General features: G+C 38.4%; 2 protein-coding genes across 6 annotated transcripts in view; both read right to left on the reverse strand.

Annotated features, from left to right (window-relative positions):
* LOC109196997 (NLR family CARD domain-containing protein 3) overlaps nucleotides 1-5,510 on the reverse strand; it is a 501,803-nt gene extending 496,293 nt beyond the window's left edge. Inside the window, exons 1-2 of the mRNA XM_025902714.1 lie at nucleotides 5,253-5,510; nucleotides 768-859 (exon numbers count right to left, since the gene is read on the reverse strand). The gene's annotated coding sequence lies outside the window, so the exon portion shown is untranslated. The remainder of the gene's footprint in view (nucleotides 1-767; nucleotides 860-5,252) is intronic.
* Nucleotides 1-18,797, reverse strand: part of LOC100710998 (NACHT, LRR and PYD domains-containing protein 3) — a 34,891-nt gene extending 16,094 nt beyond the window's left edge. The window contains exons 1-11 of one of the 5 annotated variants that reach the window (XM_019352193.2): nucleotides 18,665-18,797; nucleotides 17,832-17,969; nucleotides 17,640-17,747; nucleotides 16,262-16,334; nucleotides 15,857-16,085; nucleotides 13,940-15,728; nucleotides 13,415-13,588; nucleotides 13,096-13,269; nucleotides 11,614-11,787; nucleotides 10,080-10,126; nucleotides 8,811-9,905 (exon numbers count right to left, since the gene is read on the reverse strand). In XM_019352193.2, the coding sequence (XP_019207738.1) occupies nucleotides 9,367-9,905; nucleotides 10,080-10,126; nucleotides 11,614-11,787; nucleotides 13,096-13,269; nucleotides 13,415-13,588; nucleotides 13,940-15,728; nucleotides 15,857-16,085; nucleotides 16,262-16,334; nucleotides 17,640-17,747; nucleotides 17,832-17,920 (3,396 nt within the window). In that variant the 5' untranslated portion in view covers nucleotides 17,921-17,969; nucleotides 18,665-18,797 and the 3' untranslated portion in view covers nucleotides 8,811-9,366. Of the gene's footprint in view, nucleotides 1-8,810; nucleotides 9,906-10,079; nucleotides 10,127-11,613; nucleotides 11,788-13,095; nucleotides 13,270-13,414; nucleotides 13,589-13,939; nucleotides 15,729-15,856; nucleotides 16,086-16,261; nucleotides 16,335-17,639; nucleotides 17,748-17,831; nucleotides 17,990-18,462 lie in introns of those variants that run through there. The other 4 variants (XM_025902717.1, XM_025902719.1, XM_025902718.1 and 1 more) reach the window with 4 other exon arrangements.
* Nucleotides 18,798-19,203: the final 406 nt, after the last annotated feature.

Consider the following 19,203-nt stretch of genomic DNA (forward strand, 5'->3'; position numbering starts at 1 on the left):
ACACAGAAAATATGAACAATTAATCTGTTCAATCACTCACACTCATTATTTTAAAAAAGCTGAATATTCATAGCAAAACAAACTAAGCGAAGTGTCAGTTCAGATGTAATCTAAGAGCTTCTTGTCGTTTAACCTGTGTGAGCATAGAACACTCCCTTCATCGCTTCACTTGTAAATATGCTGTCTGACTGGTCAGACTGAGATGTCAGTTCACATACAGACGTGTGAAGACATGAAACCTTCTTCTAACTTTGCCAGTGGCTCAAAGTCTGTGACAAAGGAGGGAAAACACAGTCTGTAGATGATGGACTGTTTTAATGATGCCACTAAATGAAACATAAATGTGTTTATCCCATCAAATCAGTATGTTTGCAGAGTCTGTATGAGACTAAACAAACTAAACACAAGAAGAAGTGGCAGGTTTTTTTTCAGGGCTGTGACATTATTCACACACATACTGAGAATCCTCTAAGAGAGCCAAAAAAAACAACAACTAAAGGTTGAATTAACCTTTGACTTCGAGAAAGAAGTGCACTGTAAAAGTAGCAACTGGCAGTTGTTGATCTCAGTAAAATTTTCCAATTAATCAGACTCAATAGAGAATATAGATTTGATAACTGTTGATCTCTGATCTGGAACAACAGCAGAGTTTAGGTTTGCAGCATAAGCCACAATAGTAATATAGCCTGATGAGAGGTAATCTGCCTTTGCAGTATAGAAATCACAGGGTTAACAACAAAATTACCTGAATGATGCGTAGTACTGACCTCAGTAAGAAGACGTGTTCCAGAAGGACTCTCGACAAGTTGTGAGTAACAGAAGGACCAGGATGGACTGTTTCTCTGTCTGCAGCATCTCCCTGCAAAAAATGAGTCAATAGATAAACTACAGCTAATTATTTCTGCCACAGCTCCAGCGTTACAATATTCAACCAAATACATGGTGTAATGCTCGCACACACCGGCTATGCATTATTTCAGTCATACATGCATAGATAGCACACTCAGAAATATAAAATGTAGCCATGCTTATCAAAAGAAAATGATAATAATCATCTTTCTTAGGTTGCAGGTGACAAACAGGAGAGAGATTTTCATTATGTACAGAAGTGGCTCAGTGAACCCACCACACAGTAAAACAGCTGACTGTCAGGACACAATATCCTCAACATGTTTGCATTTGTTTTTTCACTTTACAAGTAGGAGTCATGCTTTAAAGAGGATGTGAAACATTATATGTCCATATAAAGAACCATTAACAGTATGCTCTAAAAACAGTCAGATTGACCACTGCGCGTGTAGCTGGATTTAAGAAATACCTGTTCAATTTTAAGGTTTTACAACTTTGCCTCTTTAGCGTGATCTTGTACTAGTACAGAATGTGACATCACTGAGACATCACTGAAATAAAAGTTGTGACTGGACTGATATATATTCATCTTTAAATGGTTTGTGTAATTAAAATAAAGATACAAGTTTATTATAAATTCTGTTGGGTTTAATTTAATCTATTCTCTAAGTAACTCATCTGTCTGTGTGTAAATAGTCAAACATTACTTCCTTTAGTAGGTAAAAAGTTTGAACATGTGTAGACCCAAACTATATTTAACGTTTTTAAGAAGTTTGTGTGTTACCAACTACACTTTAAATAGGTTTTTAGCATCTTTAGAACATATTGGCGTAATCTTCAAATATCTGTTCAATTTGTCAAGAAAGAGCCTGTTAGCAAAAGTGCTTCAATGTTTTCTGAGATGTCTGTTCCTGCTACCACCTCACCTTCCAAATTGTGACAGAGTGGTTGGAGTTTCTATACCGATGACAACACGCAGCTCCCAGCACACCGCTTGCATATTTCCTGATGTTCACATGTGCTATACTTGTTACTTGTGTTTGAATTAAAACTAATATTAAAAATATCTTTAAGGAGGAAAGATATGAAAAGATTAAATTATCTGTTTTTTCTATATTTTTTTGACTGTAATCTAAACACCAGCTGTCTGTTAGATGTTTTGGGAGTCTTTATGTGATAGATGATTATTACTAGAATAAAATCTAATTAACACCTGATCTTTGTGTTTTTTGTTCAATATACAGAGTCAACTGTGTATACACACATAATCTTTATTAAAAGAGATAACAATAAGTCATGTAGTAGCCATTAACATTAAATGAGCAAGGCTTGTTAGACACTATGAAAAACATCGTTCAGATATTACTCATAAGGTAAAAAAGCAGTCCAGCTTTTGTTTCTGAGCCCTGTACCATGAGGTGAGGTCAGCATATCCAGGATATCTAACTCTAATACTCTAACTCTGACTCTAACACTGGGACCAGGATAAGCAGTCAGGTTATCAGCTCTCTAAGTTCACTCCGCAGTCTATTTACACCTACAGGCCTGTGGCCATTCTGCATTTCCATCAGCGTAAAAGAGACTCGGCAGCAGATAAGAATCAAGTAGAACAACATTCATTACTAAACGAATACATGCACGCACAATTTGCTCTTCATTCAGTGATTTTAGTACAGTAGGCTTTACACACTGTTTATATAAAACATATTCCCTGACAATATAACCACTTACAACGTGCTGTAAATATTCCTGTTTTGCAGTTAACATGAAAAAGGAATAAAGTTTTGACTATGACTATATTTCTGATGTTCACGACAGAAACAAAGACTTTATAGGCAGATCCCATTATTAGCCATTTTCTAGGGAATCAATTGGTCACAGGTGGTGATTTCATACCTGTTGAACTGAGCCTTTCAGAGTTTTAGAGTTTCTAACAAGCCTTTTATGGTTAAACTTAACAGTTACTGCATGACTGAGATCTACAAAAAAGTATTAGGGCTGCAGTAATAAACATATATATATATATATATATATATATATATATTATCAACCGTTTTTAAGTCAAAAATGTATTTTGAGCAAAAACTTGAAATGTGGAGATTACAGTTGTTATTTCAAGACAAACTGCCACAGTTGCTGAACTCTGAGTTAGTGAAATCGTAGTTCAGAATCCGTTTTAGTAACAAGGAAATGATTCCTGTTCAGCACATAAACACAGTGTGCTGTTTAGTATAAGGAAATTTAAAAGATGATGCTGAAAGTTGCGTCTGGTGAGACAGAAAAACAGAAGAGTGGATTTGTACAAAAGGAAATGTCTGGTCATGTATAGATGCGAGGTTAATGATGGTTACACCGTCGTGCCAAAAAGAGAATTTAGATTGTACCATGAGACAGCTGATCAGTTTTGTTTCACTAACTCATCTAATGTGACTGTTTGTTTTGAAATAGCAAAAACGGTGATCTTGAAATTTAACTTTATTCTCAAAATGATCAACAATATTTGTTTATTTTTTTCTTAATGTGGCCCTACTTAATACTCTGTAGTAGAAATCTGCTAATTTAAGAAAAAAAAAAAACACAAATTGGATCTGAGTTTTATTTTTATTCTGGTAGATTTCCAAAAAGTATAACCAGACATGATTCTGACAATACAGTTGAATTAACAATAAAAACTGATGATGTAATCATTTCTGGAGTAGGCTGGAGTCTCCAGTGTCCACAAACAGCATCAACATGCTGGCTTAAGACATTTCTGCTCCCAGTGGAAATACTCTCTTTCCACTGCCCACACCGTCATCTGTTCATAAGAAAAGATTATCTAGGTTCTACCTGTCTTAACTTTCTGTGCACATTAGCCAATCGGATGCTAGAGTCTGTTGACAAGCTGCAGTGGCAGCATAAACCCCACCCCTTGACTTTAATCACACTTTCAAAAAGGCATCATTGGTTAAACCAAAAAAAAAAACAACATGCGTGTCCACCTGTCTTCATCAGACACTGTACAGACTGCAGAAAGAATAAGCTTCTGCAACTTAAAAATTTGTGAATTAACCAGATTATGGGAACCTCAAATATTCCATTGTCTCACTTCAAGTCTAAAAAAAACAGCTTCCTGATGCACTCCTGTAGTGCTAGACTTTTTTGCTTCTCCTCATTCTAACAGTTTTCCATGTTTGGAACTCTTTCAAGGTCGAAGGTGATTCAAAAATATTTTTTATTCTTGCCATAATTTAGTCCTAATATTTAGAATTGTTCTCAGAAAATTATATGTATGACATAATTATACAAATGTCTCTCTAAATTATGTCTCCAAACATGCCGTAATACCAGACACATTACCATCCAGAGAGCATAAAATTAAAGATGTTAAACCAGCTTTCCTGAAAACACAACAACTCTGATTGATCTTCAATGTGTCTTCACTTGAACTCCTATTCAGTCAGACTTTATGCAGTCAGTCAGCCTCATCTGAAAATAATCAGGGAAATAATAAAGAAAAGACCAAGATTGAAAGTAAAAATAATGCAGAACATGAAAGGAAAATAACCTTCAACGAGATCTCAGAGACAGAGACAGGGCAACCAAGACATAAACACAGAATCAAGATAAAAACAGAGGAAAGTGAAATAAAAAACAACGAATTCAAACTCAAATTAATTTACAAAGAACCCAAAGCTGCCTTAATGTCCACAGACTCACATTTATACTTATGTAAAGGTCAGACAGATCACTGGCTCTGGCTTTATGATGATGTTTTTACATTAATCATAGACCAATGACGTTAAAGAAAGTCTCTGGGGAGCCATATACCATGTAACTGTGATTTAAATGTGCTCTGATATGAGCTCTGACATCACCTGTATCTATTATAAGGTGTTAATTAATGTGTTTTGAGATATAATCATCTTTAAATGGTTTGAGTGACGGACAGACAGATCTAAGTTTAATATGATAACTTTAGGTCGGTCTAACCTCATCAGTTTCTGAATAACACGACTCCTCTGAAGGTAAAACAATCAACATTATGTCCTGCCGGAGGTGAGCCAACAGTTTCTGGCACAATGTTTTATAACCTGGACCTACGTGTTAAATTCATATTTAGACTTCAATAGATCTATGATAAATAACAATTCACAAAGTCCTCTGTGACCTCCTGTCCGTCAGTGTATAATAACCCCTCCAACTGAGCTCACGCCATATTTATTTGCTCGGTGAGTGCGAGAGAAGTGGCTTCTCTCTGCTTCCTCCATACACTGATGGAGGCAGGAAAAGCTGCCTTCAGTCATTATAAAGTGGATCCACAGTAACAATGAGAGTTCATCTTCTCTCAACATTACAGAGCAGAAACAGACGGCAACATTTCTGAAGAAAAACTGTTAAAGAAGGAAACAAAGCAAACTTACAGTTTCTTCAAACTGTGCAGAAGAATAATCTCCACCCAAACTCCACTGTATACTAAACACTACTGAGCTTCTTCCTGGAAGGAGGGAAGACTCCACCTGAGGCAGGACAGGTGAGAGGGGCTCAGCAGGAGGAGCAACCTATGACATTGAGGTACATCCTTCAAGGTGAAGTTTCTGAACACCAGACTTTATTCTGAAAAATGAAGTTTTCCTCATCTCTCATTTTCACCATTTCGTCCCTTTGAAAGTCTCCTTTGATTTTCCTCTATATCCCGCTATCCCAGGGGGCACAGGAACACAAAGCCTCCTCTGATCTCTGAATAATGCAGATGTGTTCTCATAAATACATTCATTAATATTATTATTATTATTATTATCATTATTATCATCATTATTAATATTATTAATGTAGGGTCTTTACCTTACAATATAAACCACCTTGAGGTGACTATAGTTGTGGTTTAGTGCTACATAACTAAAATAGAATTACATCAGGTCAGTTTCTGTTAGTCTGTCTCTGACAAGAATGTGTTTGGACTGAAAACATGCAAATGTCAGTGTTTGTATTTAAAACACCACATTTGGTTCAGCCGGTTTCATTCGGATCATGTCTGCATGTCAGCAGGGGTAATAGGAGAGGTGGAGTGATTTAAATATCACCTGCTGTCCTCATAGACTTTACCACAATCCGGACTTCTTTCTGTAGCAGGACAGGTGGGAGGGGCTTAGCAGGAACAGCAGTCTATGTCATTTAAGTACACCCTTCAAGGTTAAGTTTCTGAACAATAGACTTTCATGTGAAAAGTAAAGCTTCCACCTTTTCCCCATTCCTTCCCTTTCAGAGTCTTCTTTTAGTTTTTTCTAAATTACACTCTCACAGAGATGCAGTAACATTTCTATCCTTTCTTTCCTTTTTCCTTTGCATCAAATTTGCCCTTTGATTTCCCTCAAACTAACATGGCCAGGAAGTAGGCACAGCTTAACCAAAAAAAGCCTCGTCTGAGCTCTGAATAATACAGACATGTGCACATGAACAAGATCAGGTTGTTTTGTTTTTTGTTGTCATGCTGTGTCTCTGCACAAATAGAAAACAGAAAACAAACATCAGTGTTTGCACTGAAAGCACCGTGGCTGGTTCAACTGGTTTTATTCAGACTATGTCTGATGTCATGTAGAGGGAAGCTGGTTGAAGGATTTAAACCACCTGCTGTGCTCAATCTAATCAAAGACAAATTGTTGGATTTTAAGCATTCAATAGTGATTCTGGATGAAAATCAGAGATGGTAATATCATCAAGAAGTGTAAAATCGCACTGAATCTAAAAATGTGTGGTTAATGTCTTCTCCAGTCTGGTTTATTTAGTCTTACAGTAACCTGGTTACAGCAGGATGATTATGTTATTTTAAATGAATCAACACCCCTGGGTCATATTAACTGTCCTTGAAGCAATGCTGAGGAGGGGGGTTGGCAGCAATCCTCCACTTGAGCTTACCCATAGACCCAGACAGAGTTTTAATTTATTTGAAAGCCTGACCCTTGTCCCTATCAGGCAAACCCCCAAAACATCTGATCCTCCACTGTTATATTCTTTAATATCATGTGCCAACACAGTTAAGCTACCTAAACTTTAAAGCAACAGAGGTCAATTATCTCATCAATGCTGTTACAGTGGTGTGAAAAAAGTGTCTGGCCCCCTCCTTATTTCCCCTTACTGTACTTCCTGTATTTACTTTTGTTGCTCACGTCTCAGATACATCTGACCAATGAGTGCACTGAACATTCTCACATGGTTTGTGGTTTTCTTGCTTTTGTGTGCCACCTTCAGCATAATAGTTCACCAGGACACCATCTGGTGGGCAGGGTATCTCACTCACCACCAGCTCACTTTGGGGATTTGGGTTTGTAGAATGAGTCTAGATTCAGAATAGCAATGGGAAGCCTTAAGATGAGGCTGCTGTTGTCTTTATGAAAGAAGACAACCTGGGTTAGTTAAGGTAAGCCCTTGCTCCACCCCCACTGTTAACCTTGGTGGTGGCATGCAGTGTTGTCTTGTTCTCGGCTACCCCCTCAAATATTCTGCAGGGAGCAAAATAAAAATAAATAATTAATAAAAAATACCAGACTGCGATAAATGCTGTTTGTTTAGTGAATACTGATACTCGGAGGAAAGGACCACTTATTTGTGATAATCCAAATGTATTGTATTTATATACCCACGTGCTGCACAGGCTTCACAAATATTTAAACATGTATGTGATGACAGAACAACTGCTTTGGTCAGTTTCTACTGTCAGTATCCAACACAACTGTTTGTTGTCCCTCTTTCATTTGTTATGAGTCCAGATAGGACACCAGTCTTTGTCTCAATGTACAGCACTTCTGTTTCTCTCCAACACATCTGCCTCTTTCTGTGTTCCTGTATTGTCCTTGCAGATGGGCTTTATAGTCAAAAACATCCATTAGTCCTAACACTGTGTCACCTGTTCTCCCAACACTTCATTCAGTGTTTCCTATTCTTTGTTTTTTAATTGAATTAAATTAGCAAAGTAGATAAGGATACCTCTGTGGCACCTAAAAATTCTAGCCTGTTCTGTCACAGGTGACTATAACAGTCCAGACGATCAGTTCACTATTTAATATTTTAGCACAACCAAGTGTTTCACTGGTCACTGTTAGAAGCAAACAGCAGTGCAAAGGTCATTTTACTAAATGGCCAATTAGGTCAGTGAGTGACCTGTTAACACTTAGAACACTTACTATTTCTAAACTTGGATAACAGCCTTCCCCTCTTTCTGGTGTTTGTGCTATGCTAGGCTAAACATATCCTGGACCTCTCTCTGACCCACACAGATAAAACTTATCCAGTCCAAAATAACTGAAGTTTTCTAGGTATCAGTTTGAACAGGAGGTACTCTTGTTGTTTAGTCCCCTTTGAGACATCATATATAAGCATCTACTGTCTATACTTGAACAGCATTTCTGATTAAAGGAAACTGAAAAGGTTCCAACATGTGTGATTGTTCAAATAACACTCAAAAGTAATATAAAGCATACAGTAATCAGACAGGGCAGGCATGAAGGACAGCTTCCTCCTCTACCAGACACTGTCTGTGAAATCAAGAAGTTCAAATTTGTATCTTAATATCTTTACCAATAAGTGTTAGTTCCTGTTGGAGACGAGTTTATGATGCAGTATTTTTGAGAGGAGTTCAGCTGCTGATTATCAACTGACTATTTTCTGCTATTTCTGTTAAAGCCAAGCTGCACACAGCTGATGTTAGTGAGGGAAACAAGAGGAAAACAAGATTGCCTCCATTAACTTCTCATAGAGTCTCATAGAGTTCATAATGTCGGTGTTATTGTATACAGAGTTGTAGTTACTGACAGTGACCACTAGAGGGCTCTGATTCTGATACTTTCATGGTATTAACAGTCCAGTGTTAACAGTATGAATATAAATCTATATCAGTGTGGTTGAAAACAGTTATCAGTACAATTATTTGAAAAAAAAAAATATTAAAACAGGTGTGATATATAAATAAAATTTAATTTATTTAATTTATTAAATTAAATTTAATTAACATAAAAAATGCTTACTTACAAACAAGATAAAAACATGGAAAATGGGTTCAGCTCTCCTACTTACAGGTCTGTAGGTGATGTTTACTCAACATGAGACCAAGGTTAACATCAGGGTTATACATGTAACCAGTTCTATACCACAGAAAGTAAATGAAGGAACGTTCTACATATTAAATGAGAGCCTGACATGAATATGAGAATATAGTTCATTTTTTAACCAGCAGTGAGTATCAAGAGATCATATTTTTCTTTCAGAGTTAAAGAAAATGCTGGTTTCATTGGAGCTTCAGTGAATGTTGATCATAATCTAAACTCAGAGAAGAGAGAAATTTTCTCTTCTGATGAAACAGGAAAGTCTCACTATAATCTGACATTGGGTCAAATTCTGATACTGACAAAATAACAATAAAACTAGAAAACTGTACAGGAACAAAATAACGGATTCTGAAAATGTGTTTCTGGGTGAAAGAGACAGACATGTATAGACTGAACTATCTATTCAACAGTCAGAGTGTTTCTCTTTACACTCAACTCAGCACAGACACACTGAGGAACCAGAAAGCCAGACTCTAAACCCAGGATAAAGAGGTTCAGTGAATGTGGTGTTGAAGGTGTGGAGGTGGATCAGAGTGTCAGAGGAGACTCTGTAGAAGGACAGAGTGCCAGCAGGACAGTCCACATACACGGCTACTCTGTTAGAGACAGAGGAGGAGGAGGAGGAGGAGGAGATAAATGTTACTTTCTTATTGTGACTGACAGAAGGAGGGCCGTCATCACAGCAGCTCAGACTCCAGGACTTTTCATTAAATCCAAAGGTACAGTCTCTACTATCTCCTTTCCTTTCGATTCTTCTGTAACTCACTGATATGTAAGCCAGTCCTTTCCACTCGACCTCCCAGTAACAGCGACCAGTCAGACCATCTCTGCAAAGCAGCTGAGGCCAGTAATCAAATCTGTCTGGATGATCAGGATATGACTGAACCTCCTCCACATGTGTCACCTTACTGTTGCAGTCAGACAGTTTGAGGTTTCTGTTTACTGTGTTTGTGTCGATTGTGAGTTGACAGGAATCTGATGGAGAGAACAAACACAATCCAGCTGCAGTTATTGATCCATCATCTGTTCATTGATTGACACTTTGATGATGACTCCTGACATCAGAGATGTGAATGAGTGATGTGACAGTTTGAAGATGGTTGAATGTGAGCTGCTTTGTTTTCATGAATCACATTAAAACACACTTACACTTCCTCAGACCTGGTCTCAACCATTGTTCTCCTGAAGGCTCCACCCTAAAAGGAGGAGGGGGTCAGACCAGCACATTCTTTTGACAAGGACACATCAACATAACATTGACATCACATGAAATGTTACTTCTTTCCATTTTAAAAGTCTTAATCCACAAGGAGACTTATTCATCCCACATTCCAAAAAAAGTTGGGACCAGCAGAACAATCTGCATATAGTGCATAAAATGTAATGCAGTGATTAGCAAACCTCATAAACTTAAATGTCTTATTACAATAGAACAAAGAAAACATTCACTGTTCAAACTGGGAGTCTGCCACTTAAAAAAAATGGCATTTTTGTTGGAAGTGAGATCTCAAAAGAGTTGTGATAGGGTCATGTTTGTCATTTTATAGCACCCTTTCTTTTTTTAACAACAGGCCCCAGATTCACAAACCACCTCAACTGGCTCCTTTGGATATGGAAAAGTAGCAGCTCTACTATTATTCTCTCTTTAATGACCAAATTCCTAACCCCAAAAAAGAGGTTAGGAGAGCCCAGCCAGAAACTCATTTCTGACACTTGTATCCAAGACACCAGTCTGTAGGTGAGTGTACGAACATAGACAGACCAGTAAATCTACAGCTTTGCTTTTATGCTCAACTTTCTCTTCATCACACCAGATTGATTAGGGCAGACCAATCTGTCAGTCTTATTTTAACTCCCCCTACCCTAACTTTGGAACAAGACCCAAAGATTCTTAAACTTCTCTGCTTAGAAGTGCTGATTCTCACTCACACCATTTTACACTCGTTTAAAGAGTCTCAGTAGCTCCAGTGCAAGCTGAAGTTCACTAACCGGTGAAGCCAAAAGAAAAAAACTCAATTGGTGACAAAGGGTAGCCCTGGTTGAGTCCAACGCCCACCAGAAATTAATCCACCTGACTTTCGGCAATATAAACCAAGCTCTCGCTATGGTTGCCAAGGGCTACATAGCCTGTAACAATGGACCACACACCATACTCATGAATTACCCCCCCACAAGACACCCCTAAGGACCCTGTCACAAAACACTTGAAGACTGGTTGGGCACCCTCGAATATCCTTGAGAGGATAAAAAGCTGGTTCAGTGTTTCACAATAAGGACTCTTCCTGAATCCAATGTTCAACTAACAGATGGACTCTCCTCTTAGTACCCTGGCATAAACATTACTGGGACGCAAAGGAGTGTGATTGTAAAAGATAAAGATGTTTTTAAAATATATATTTAGAGCTATTTTTTATTAATGTCACAGTGTGGTGCAATATAACAGGATATACTAACACACACACACACACACACACACACACACACACACACACAAATAGTGAAAGGCAGAAAAAAAAATTTTAAATCACAAAGCTGATTATTTTAAGTAACTTTCTGAATGAAAGAGCATCTTGTTTAAATAATCTACCTCTTTGATGTTTGTATATTGAGGCTGCAGCAATTTATTTTTTTGATACTGAAGGTAAAAACACCTGTCCTCCCGCATTAGGCATTCCTTCTGTACCTGAGTGTTTCCAGTCTCCAGAGTGGATCCTTCAGTCCATCTGAAAGCAGCTTCATTCCTGATTCTCCTGGATGATTGTAGCTCAGGTCAAGCTCTCCCAGATGGGAGGGGTTGGAGCTCAGGGCTGAAGCCAGAGAAATGCAGCCTCTCTCTGCAATAAGACAGCCTGAAAGACTACAGACACATAGTATAATTAATTCAAGGTTTTAAATTAAAACATAATGCAATGATTTACAAAACTCATAAAACTATACTTTTTAAAAATAGAACTCAGAAATATATTAAATGTTTCAAAAGAGACATTTTACTATTTCATGAAAAATATTAGCTCATTTTGAAATTAAAGGCAACAAGACAGCTCAAAAAAGTTGGAACAAGGGCAACAAAAGGTTGTAAAAGTAAGTGGTACTAATAAGAAACAGCTCAAGGAAGATTTTGCAGCTAATCTGGCAACAGGTCAATATCGTTACTGGGTATAAAAAGAGAATCTTAGTGAAGCAGCTGCTAAGAAAAAGTTTCTCAACATAAAATTATGAAAACTCTGAATACTTTTTTCTTTTTTGTTTTACAGACATAATGCACTTGATCTATTCAGTTAAATTTAGCATTATTTATAAAGTGACAATTCCAACAGATGACAAAAATTGTCTCAGATTGCTTCACAATGTAAGATAAGAGCCTACAACATTAGAGAGAACATCAGGACAGTCAGGCTTAGAGTACTGGCTGGTAATGGAAGCAAGAACCCTGTTCATTGTATCACAGGAAGCCGCAGCAACCTAAACTAGTTAACTAAGAAGATTCAGAGTCACCTGATCCAGTCCTAACTATATGTTTATCAAAAAGGAAATGATGAAGCCTAATCTTAAAAGTAGTAAAAGTATATTTCCTGAATCCTAACTGGTCTTAAAGATTTGATGGGGAGTAATTATCCAACACTATGAATGTGAGGAGAAAGCTTTTAAATTAAATTCTAATTTGACATGTAAAAAATAGAGACAAGATAACATATGATCCCTCTTTCCAATCTTTCTCAGAATGCTAGATCAACAGTTTTAGTTCAACTGACGGCTCCTCAAGCCTACTAATAAGGAATTACATTAGTACACACTTGAGTTACACAATGGTACAAGAGTAACAGATGAATAAACATCTGTATTTATAAATGTCATATTAAAAAGATGCAATGATACACAAATGACTTGCTCCTACATTGCTAATAGCTTACTAATGTTTAACAATGTGACATTATTATAAAGTGTTACCAAATAAATCAATAAAACTAAATTATTAAAGAGGGGAGCCTACAGTGAGTCTACAGTGCTACAGGTTAAAAATAAATGGTATGTAGTTTGAAGTCTGCACTTTCAATGGGAAACTTGGCTGCTATGTCATCTTAAATTGGTCATTTGATTTCGATGCACTGGCGTGTCCATCGACTCAAGAGGGGTACATAATCAGTGGTAATGTCTGAATCCTGACCTGAGACTTTTCAGTGTACAGTGTGGATTTTTCAATCCAGCAGACAGTAGAATTCCACCGGAATCTTTCAGGTCATTGTTACTGAGGTCCAGCTCTCTCAGACGAAAAGACTGGGAGATGAAAACTGAGGACAGAGCTTCACAGCTTCTCTCTGTTAAGTAACAGGAAGTCAATCTGAAAAATAAAACCATGAGGAGCTACTAGATTTAGAAATACTTAATTCATTTTTAAAGATTGATTCTAACTTAGAATCTGCAACAATTATCTAAGCTTTCTCAAACAGGAGGCAGCAACAATGCAGTATATCATTTGACCTCACCTGAGACTTTGCAGCTTACAATATGGACTTTCTAGTACTGTAGATAGAAGCTTCAATCCTGAATCCTGCAGGTCATTGCTGCTCAGGTCCAGTTCTCTCAGACTGCAGGATTGTGAGGTGAGAACTGAGGACAAGACTTCACAGCTGCTCTCTGAGAGGTTACAGAGATTCAGTCTGGAAAAAAAAAAATATTTGTGATCAAATGAAATCACTTATTTATTGATATTGAACAAGAAAAATTACTATTGCATGTAATGAGCTTGGAAAGAAAAGCGGCTGGACTTTTTTAAGTTGCTTGAAGACACAGGGCTTACATCGGGGATTCTCCACCATTTGACCCTAGGACTGAAGAACTTCTCGGATGAGAGGTGAAACATCTTCAAGCAACTTAAAGAATTCCAGACGCTTTTCTTTCCAAGCTCCTTACACTACAATGACCTGGATGACTGCGAACCTTCACAGACATACTGACTATTGCATCATTACAATTTAAGGTTAAAAAGGGATGAACACATATTTACTTACAGAGCTTTGTTGGAGGCTTTGATCACTGGCAGCAGCCTCAGAAAAGCCTTCTCTGAAGCAGAGTATTTCTTCAGGTCAAACACATCCAAATCTTTTTCTGATGAGAGTAAGATGAAGACCAGAGCTGACCACTGAGCAGGAGACAGTTTATCTGCAGAGAGACGTCCTGATCTCAAGTACCATTGGATCTCCTTGACTAGAGCGCGATCATTCAGTTCATTCAGACAGTGGAACAGGTTAATGCTTTTCTCTGCAGACAGATTTTGACTGAGCTTCTCCTTGATGTATTGGACTACTGTCTGATTGGTCTGTGAGGCACTTACTGTCTGTGTCAGCAGGCCTTGTAGGAGAGTCTGACTGGTTTGCAGTGAAAGACCCAGGAGGAAGCGGAGGAACAAATCCCAGTGTCCATATGGATCCTTCAAAGCCTTTTTTACAGCATTCTTGTAGAAACGTGTTTCTTTTGTTGTTTCAGAAAACCTGGATGTTGCTTCTTGTACTTCCAGAAGACTGACTCCAGAGTGGAAGAACATCAGATGGACATGAAGAGCAGCCAGAAACTCCTGAACACTCAGATGAAGGAAACAAAAAACTTTTTTCTGGTACAGTCCTCTCTCCTCTCTAAAGATCTGTGTGAACACTCCTGAGTACACTGAGGCTGCTGCGATATCGATGCCACACTCTGTCAGGTCTGATTCATAGAAGATCAGGTTTCCTTTCTGCAGCTGATCAAAAGCCAGTTTTCCCAAAGACTCAATCATCGTCCTGCTTTCTGGACTCCAGTGGAGATCTGTCTCAGCTCCTCCATCATATTTGACTTTCTTCACTTTGGCCTGGATGACCAGGAAGTGGATGTACATCTCAGTCAGGTTTTTGGGCAGCTCTCCTCTCTCTCTGGTTTTCAACACATCCTCCAGAACTGTAGCAATGATCCAGCAGAAGACTGGGATGTGACACATGATGTGGAGGCTTCGTGATGTCTTGATGTGGAAGATGATCCTAGAGGCCTGTTCCTCATCTCTGAACCTCTTCCTGAAGTACTCCTCCTTCTGTGTGTCAGTGAATCCTCTGATGTCTGTCACCATGTCAATACATTCAGGAGGAATCTGATTAGCTGCTGCAGGTCGTGTGGTTATCCAGAGGTGAGAAGAGGGAAGCAGCTTCCCCCTGATGAGGTTTATAAACAGCACATCCACTGAGGTGGACTTTCGAGGGTCATTTAGGACATCAGTGTTGTGGAAGTCCAGAGGAAGTTGACACTCATCCAGACCATCAAAGATGAACACAGCCTGGAAGTCTTCAAAGCTGCAGATTCCTGCTTCTTTGGTTTCAGTAAAGAAGTGATGAACAAGTTCCACCAAGCTGAACCTTTTCTCTTTCAGCACATTCAGCTCTCTGAAATTGAATGGAAATATGAACTGGATGTCCTGGTTGGCTTTGCCTTCAGCCCAGTCCAGAGTGAACTTCTGTGTTAAGACTGTTTTCCCAATGCCAGCCACTCCCTTTGTCAGCACTGTTCTGACTGGTTGTTTCCTTGCATGTGAGGCTTTAAAGAGATCTACTAGTTTGATTGTTGTTTCTGGTCTATCAGGTGTCATGGATGCTGTTTCAATCTGTCTGATCTCATGTTCACGACTGACCTCTGTAATCCCTCCCTCTGTGATGTAGAGCTCTGTGTAGATCTGATTCAGAAGGATTGGGTTTCCTGCTTTGGGAGTCCCTTCAAACACACACTGGAACTTCTCTCTCAGGCTAAATTTAAGTGCACGTTGACAAACTGCAGCATGTTCTGAATAAAACAAATGTAGACATGAGTATGTTGGTCCTCTAGAATGACTACATGTTGATCCTTTTCTTGAGACACTAGTAAACATTCATTACATCTAGCAGCTCACATGTTTTAAGAAATCATCTTACTGTTTTGCAGATAGTCAGCCAGCTTCTCCTGCTTCATTTTCCTCAGGAAGTTCAGTGTGATCTTCATAAATGCCTCTCTGCTGGTTCTTATCTGCTCTCTAGCCTCACTCTCCAGCTCTTCACCATCCTCTCTCTGACTCTTTAGGCATTCTGGGTAATCTGGATTGAGAACCATCTGGATATTCTTCAGCTCACTCTTGACAAAAGTGATGATGTTGTCCTCCAGCAACTGGAACAGAATACTATATGAATGACCAAATCAGACTAATATCATGGAATCAAACTGAAATTATGGAGCCAAATATCAGATCCATGCTGGACACAGTTCACTGGTCTACAGAGTGCAGCATGGAGAGGGCTGTGTGCAGAATATGTAAAACATGCAAATGTAGTTGTTGTACAGACCATAAATATGGAGTCCAAGTGATGCTGCTGGGTAGACTTGCTACTGGGAGACTCTGAGCTCTCTTGGTCCCATCTGTTGAGTAATGACACAGATTTTGTAAGTAGTAGTAAATAACAAAAATTATTTAGCAACCATATTTAAACAGTCTTAACTTATCAAAGAAAATGAATGAATTTGCTTGTCAAATCAAGGCTACAGTAAAAAAAAAAAAAAGTATTTTCGGTGAGACCTAAGATACAAGTAAGACAACCTAAATTGCTGAAAACTGTGTGTCTAGATTTACGACCATAGTAAATTGTTCCAGTGAAGCAGTTTCATCACTGCTTAACTGGAGTTGGTTATTAGTCATCCGGCATTCAATATCTTTAAGACAGATGGCAAACAGAACAGTATACTGTAGCTAGTGAGAGGACTGAAAGAAGAGTTAGAGAAGTTGTGGGAGGTCAAGGCAACAGTAATTACAGCACTCTGGGCAATGAACAAACAAAAGTGGGAGCAATTAGCTGCAACAGATTCCAGGAACAACATCTGTGATCTCTGTCCAGAATAGTGCTGTCGTTGCAACTACTAAGATATTGCACAGGACCTTCAAGCTCCCACGTCTCTGGTAGAGGCCCTGAGCTAGTGATTTTTCTACTCTACTTGAGCACTTAAAACCTTTCATGCAACATGCCACTTTCACACCCATGTTTTTTCTACCTATGTGCTTTTTATCTAAATTAACACACATTCAAACCCTAACAATTTGGGGTTCAGTATCTGAGTATCTGCCTGAGAATACGCTGGCATGAAATTGGAGCAGACCATAATCAAATCAGCAATCTTACAATGTTTGTCTGAGAAGGTTCTCAGCCATCCAGGTCATGGTAGTTTAAAGAGCTTGAGAAGAAAAGCTTCTGGACTTCTTTAAGTTGCTTGAAGCCATTTCACCTCTCATCCGAGAAGCTTCTTCAGTTCTAAGGTCAAATGGTGGAGAGTCCTAGATTTAAGTCCTACCAGAGTGTCCCCCAAGGGGGTCATGAACCCCCTGTTGATCCTCTACCTAATCACACAAGCCAAGGTGTGAAAACGGGTGTAGGTCACAATCAGCCAAGGTTTTGGGTGAACCTGCTGTGAAACCTAGCCCCACCATGTGATGATTTCCTGAGGGGCAAGTCTTTTTTTTTCATTTGGCAACTACGTTTGGATAAATATTTTTCTCCCTAAATAAATAAAATAACTATTTAAAAACAGCATTTTATATTTACTCGGGTTATCTTTGTCTGAAAATAATATTTATTTGGTGATCTGAAAAATTTCAGTGTGACAAATACAAAAAAAAAAAAAGAATCAAGAAGGAGACAAGTATTTTGTCAAAGCACAGTATATATTGATTACCTCTCTACAGCAGAACATCTTCCTTCTTTAAAATCAGTAATAAAACCCTTGGAGTTGTCGCTCTTTAATGACACACAGCTTGGATCAGGTTCAGGTCGATGTTGATTCCTGTGAATAATGATGGAGCAGTGATGTGAGTGCTGAGCTGTGACGTGGAGAAGAGTCATGGACAGTTAGAGATGGTCATCTCACCTCTGAGCTTTGGTCTGGCTCTCATGTTCCCCACACAGAGTGGTTTTAGAGGGAGGGACTCCCTCCTCTCTGTCCTCACGCTGATCCATGCTGCTGAATTCACATCCACATCTGATTATATCCTCTTATGTGTGGAAACTAAAATAATAAGTTTGACACTTGGGTAAAACACAGACCAGAGAACACAGAAAACAAAAGTTGAAATCTCAGAGTTAACTGGTCCTTGAAAATAACCCTAAAAATTAACCAAATAAAATATTTTACTAAAAAACTATTAAGAATACTTTTTGTTCTTAACCATATGTACCAGCTATAGTACTGAACACAAAATGGCAGAAACTGAAAATCCAAACGGGAAAGAAGACCAGAAGAACCAAAGAATTGCTGCACATCGTGCTAGTCTGTATGGCACCAATACATATACCAAGACCTTAGCAACCACAATTCTCTCTCTATTTCCTGCTCATGCCGAGACATGAGTGCAACCCGTTTCTTCTTAGTACTTTCTTCTGTATATATACTTAATGCCAATGAATCACTATTACAGGCACAAATAAAAGAATACAGCTGTTAGTCGATATACACAACACAAAATTAAAAGCTTTGATTTGCATTTGCAATTGTAACTTGCCTCTAAAGTGCAAATGAAAATTAAAAGACGATACAGATGCTGCTCTTCCGGGACTCTGCGCAAACAAACGTAAACTACTAAATTGCGGATAAACAATTACTGTAAGCCTCCTTCGTCCCGAGCTCCCAGTTCTAGCTGTGAGTCCGTTAACGTCTGTTGTTTGTAAGCTGCACACAGGTCATGTTAGCGATGAAAACATTACCTTCACACGCAGCTTTAAACGGAAACGATCATCGGCGCCACGACCTTCAAAGAAAAAAAAAAAAAGAAAACGGAAAGTTTTGTAAACACCCAAAGATGCGTTTGAGAGCAGCTTCACAATCAGGGAAATCAGACACTCTAGAAATGTTTGTTAAAGGTTTTGCAGAAATCAATCTCACTGCCCTGTTATTGAATGTACACTCCAAAAGGATCTGTTTATACTGGAGTGTGACACCGTGTTTTTGAATTAAACCTAGTTTTAATTTAGGAGTACAATAAAAACACGTTTGAATGTCCTGATGCTTCCGTGCTCTTACACAGAGGCCTTGCAGCTTCAGCAGCAAGTTTGTCAGTTTAGCCAATATAGTATAGGGTAGATCATTATACATTATTAGCTAATCTCAGCATTTAGAGTCTATCTATCTATCTATCTATCTATCTATCTATCTATCTATCTATCTATCTATGATTTTAGGATTCAACTTGTATTGTCATTATGCAGTCACATGTCATGTCTCTGGTGTTTTAATGCATGCACAT

Source organism: Oreochromis niloticus, linkage group LG23, assembly GCF_001858045.2.
Source record: "Oreochromis niloticus isolate F11D_XX linkage group LG23, O_niloticus_UMD_NMBU, whole genome shotgun sequence".
Taxonomy (NCBI): Eukaryota; Metazoa; Chordata; class Actinopteri; order Cichliformes; family Cichlidae; genus Oreochromis; species Oreochromis niloticus.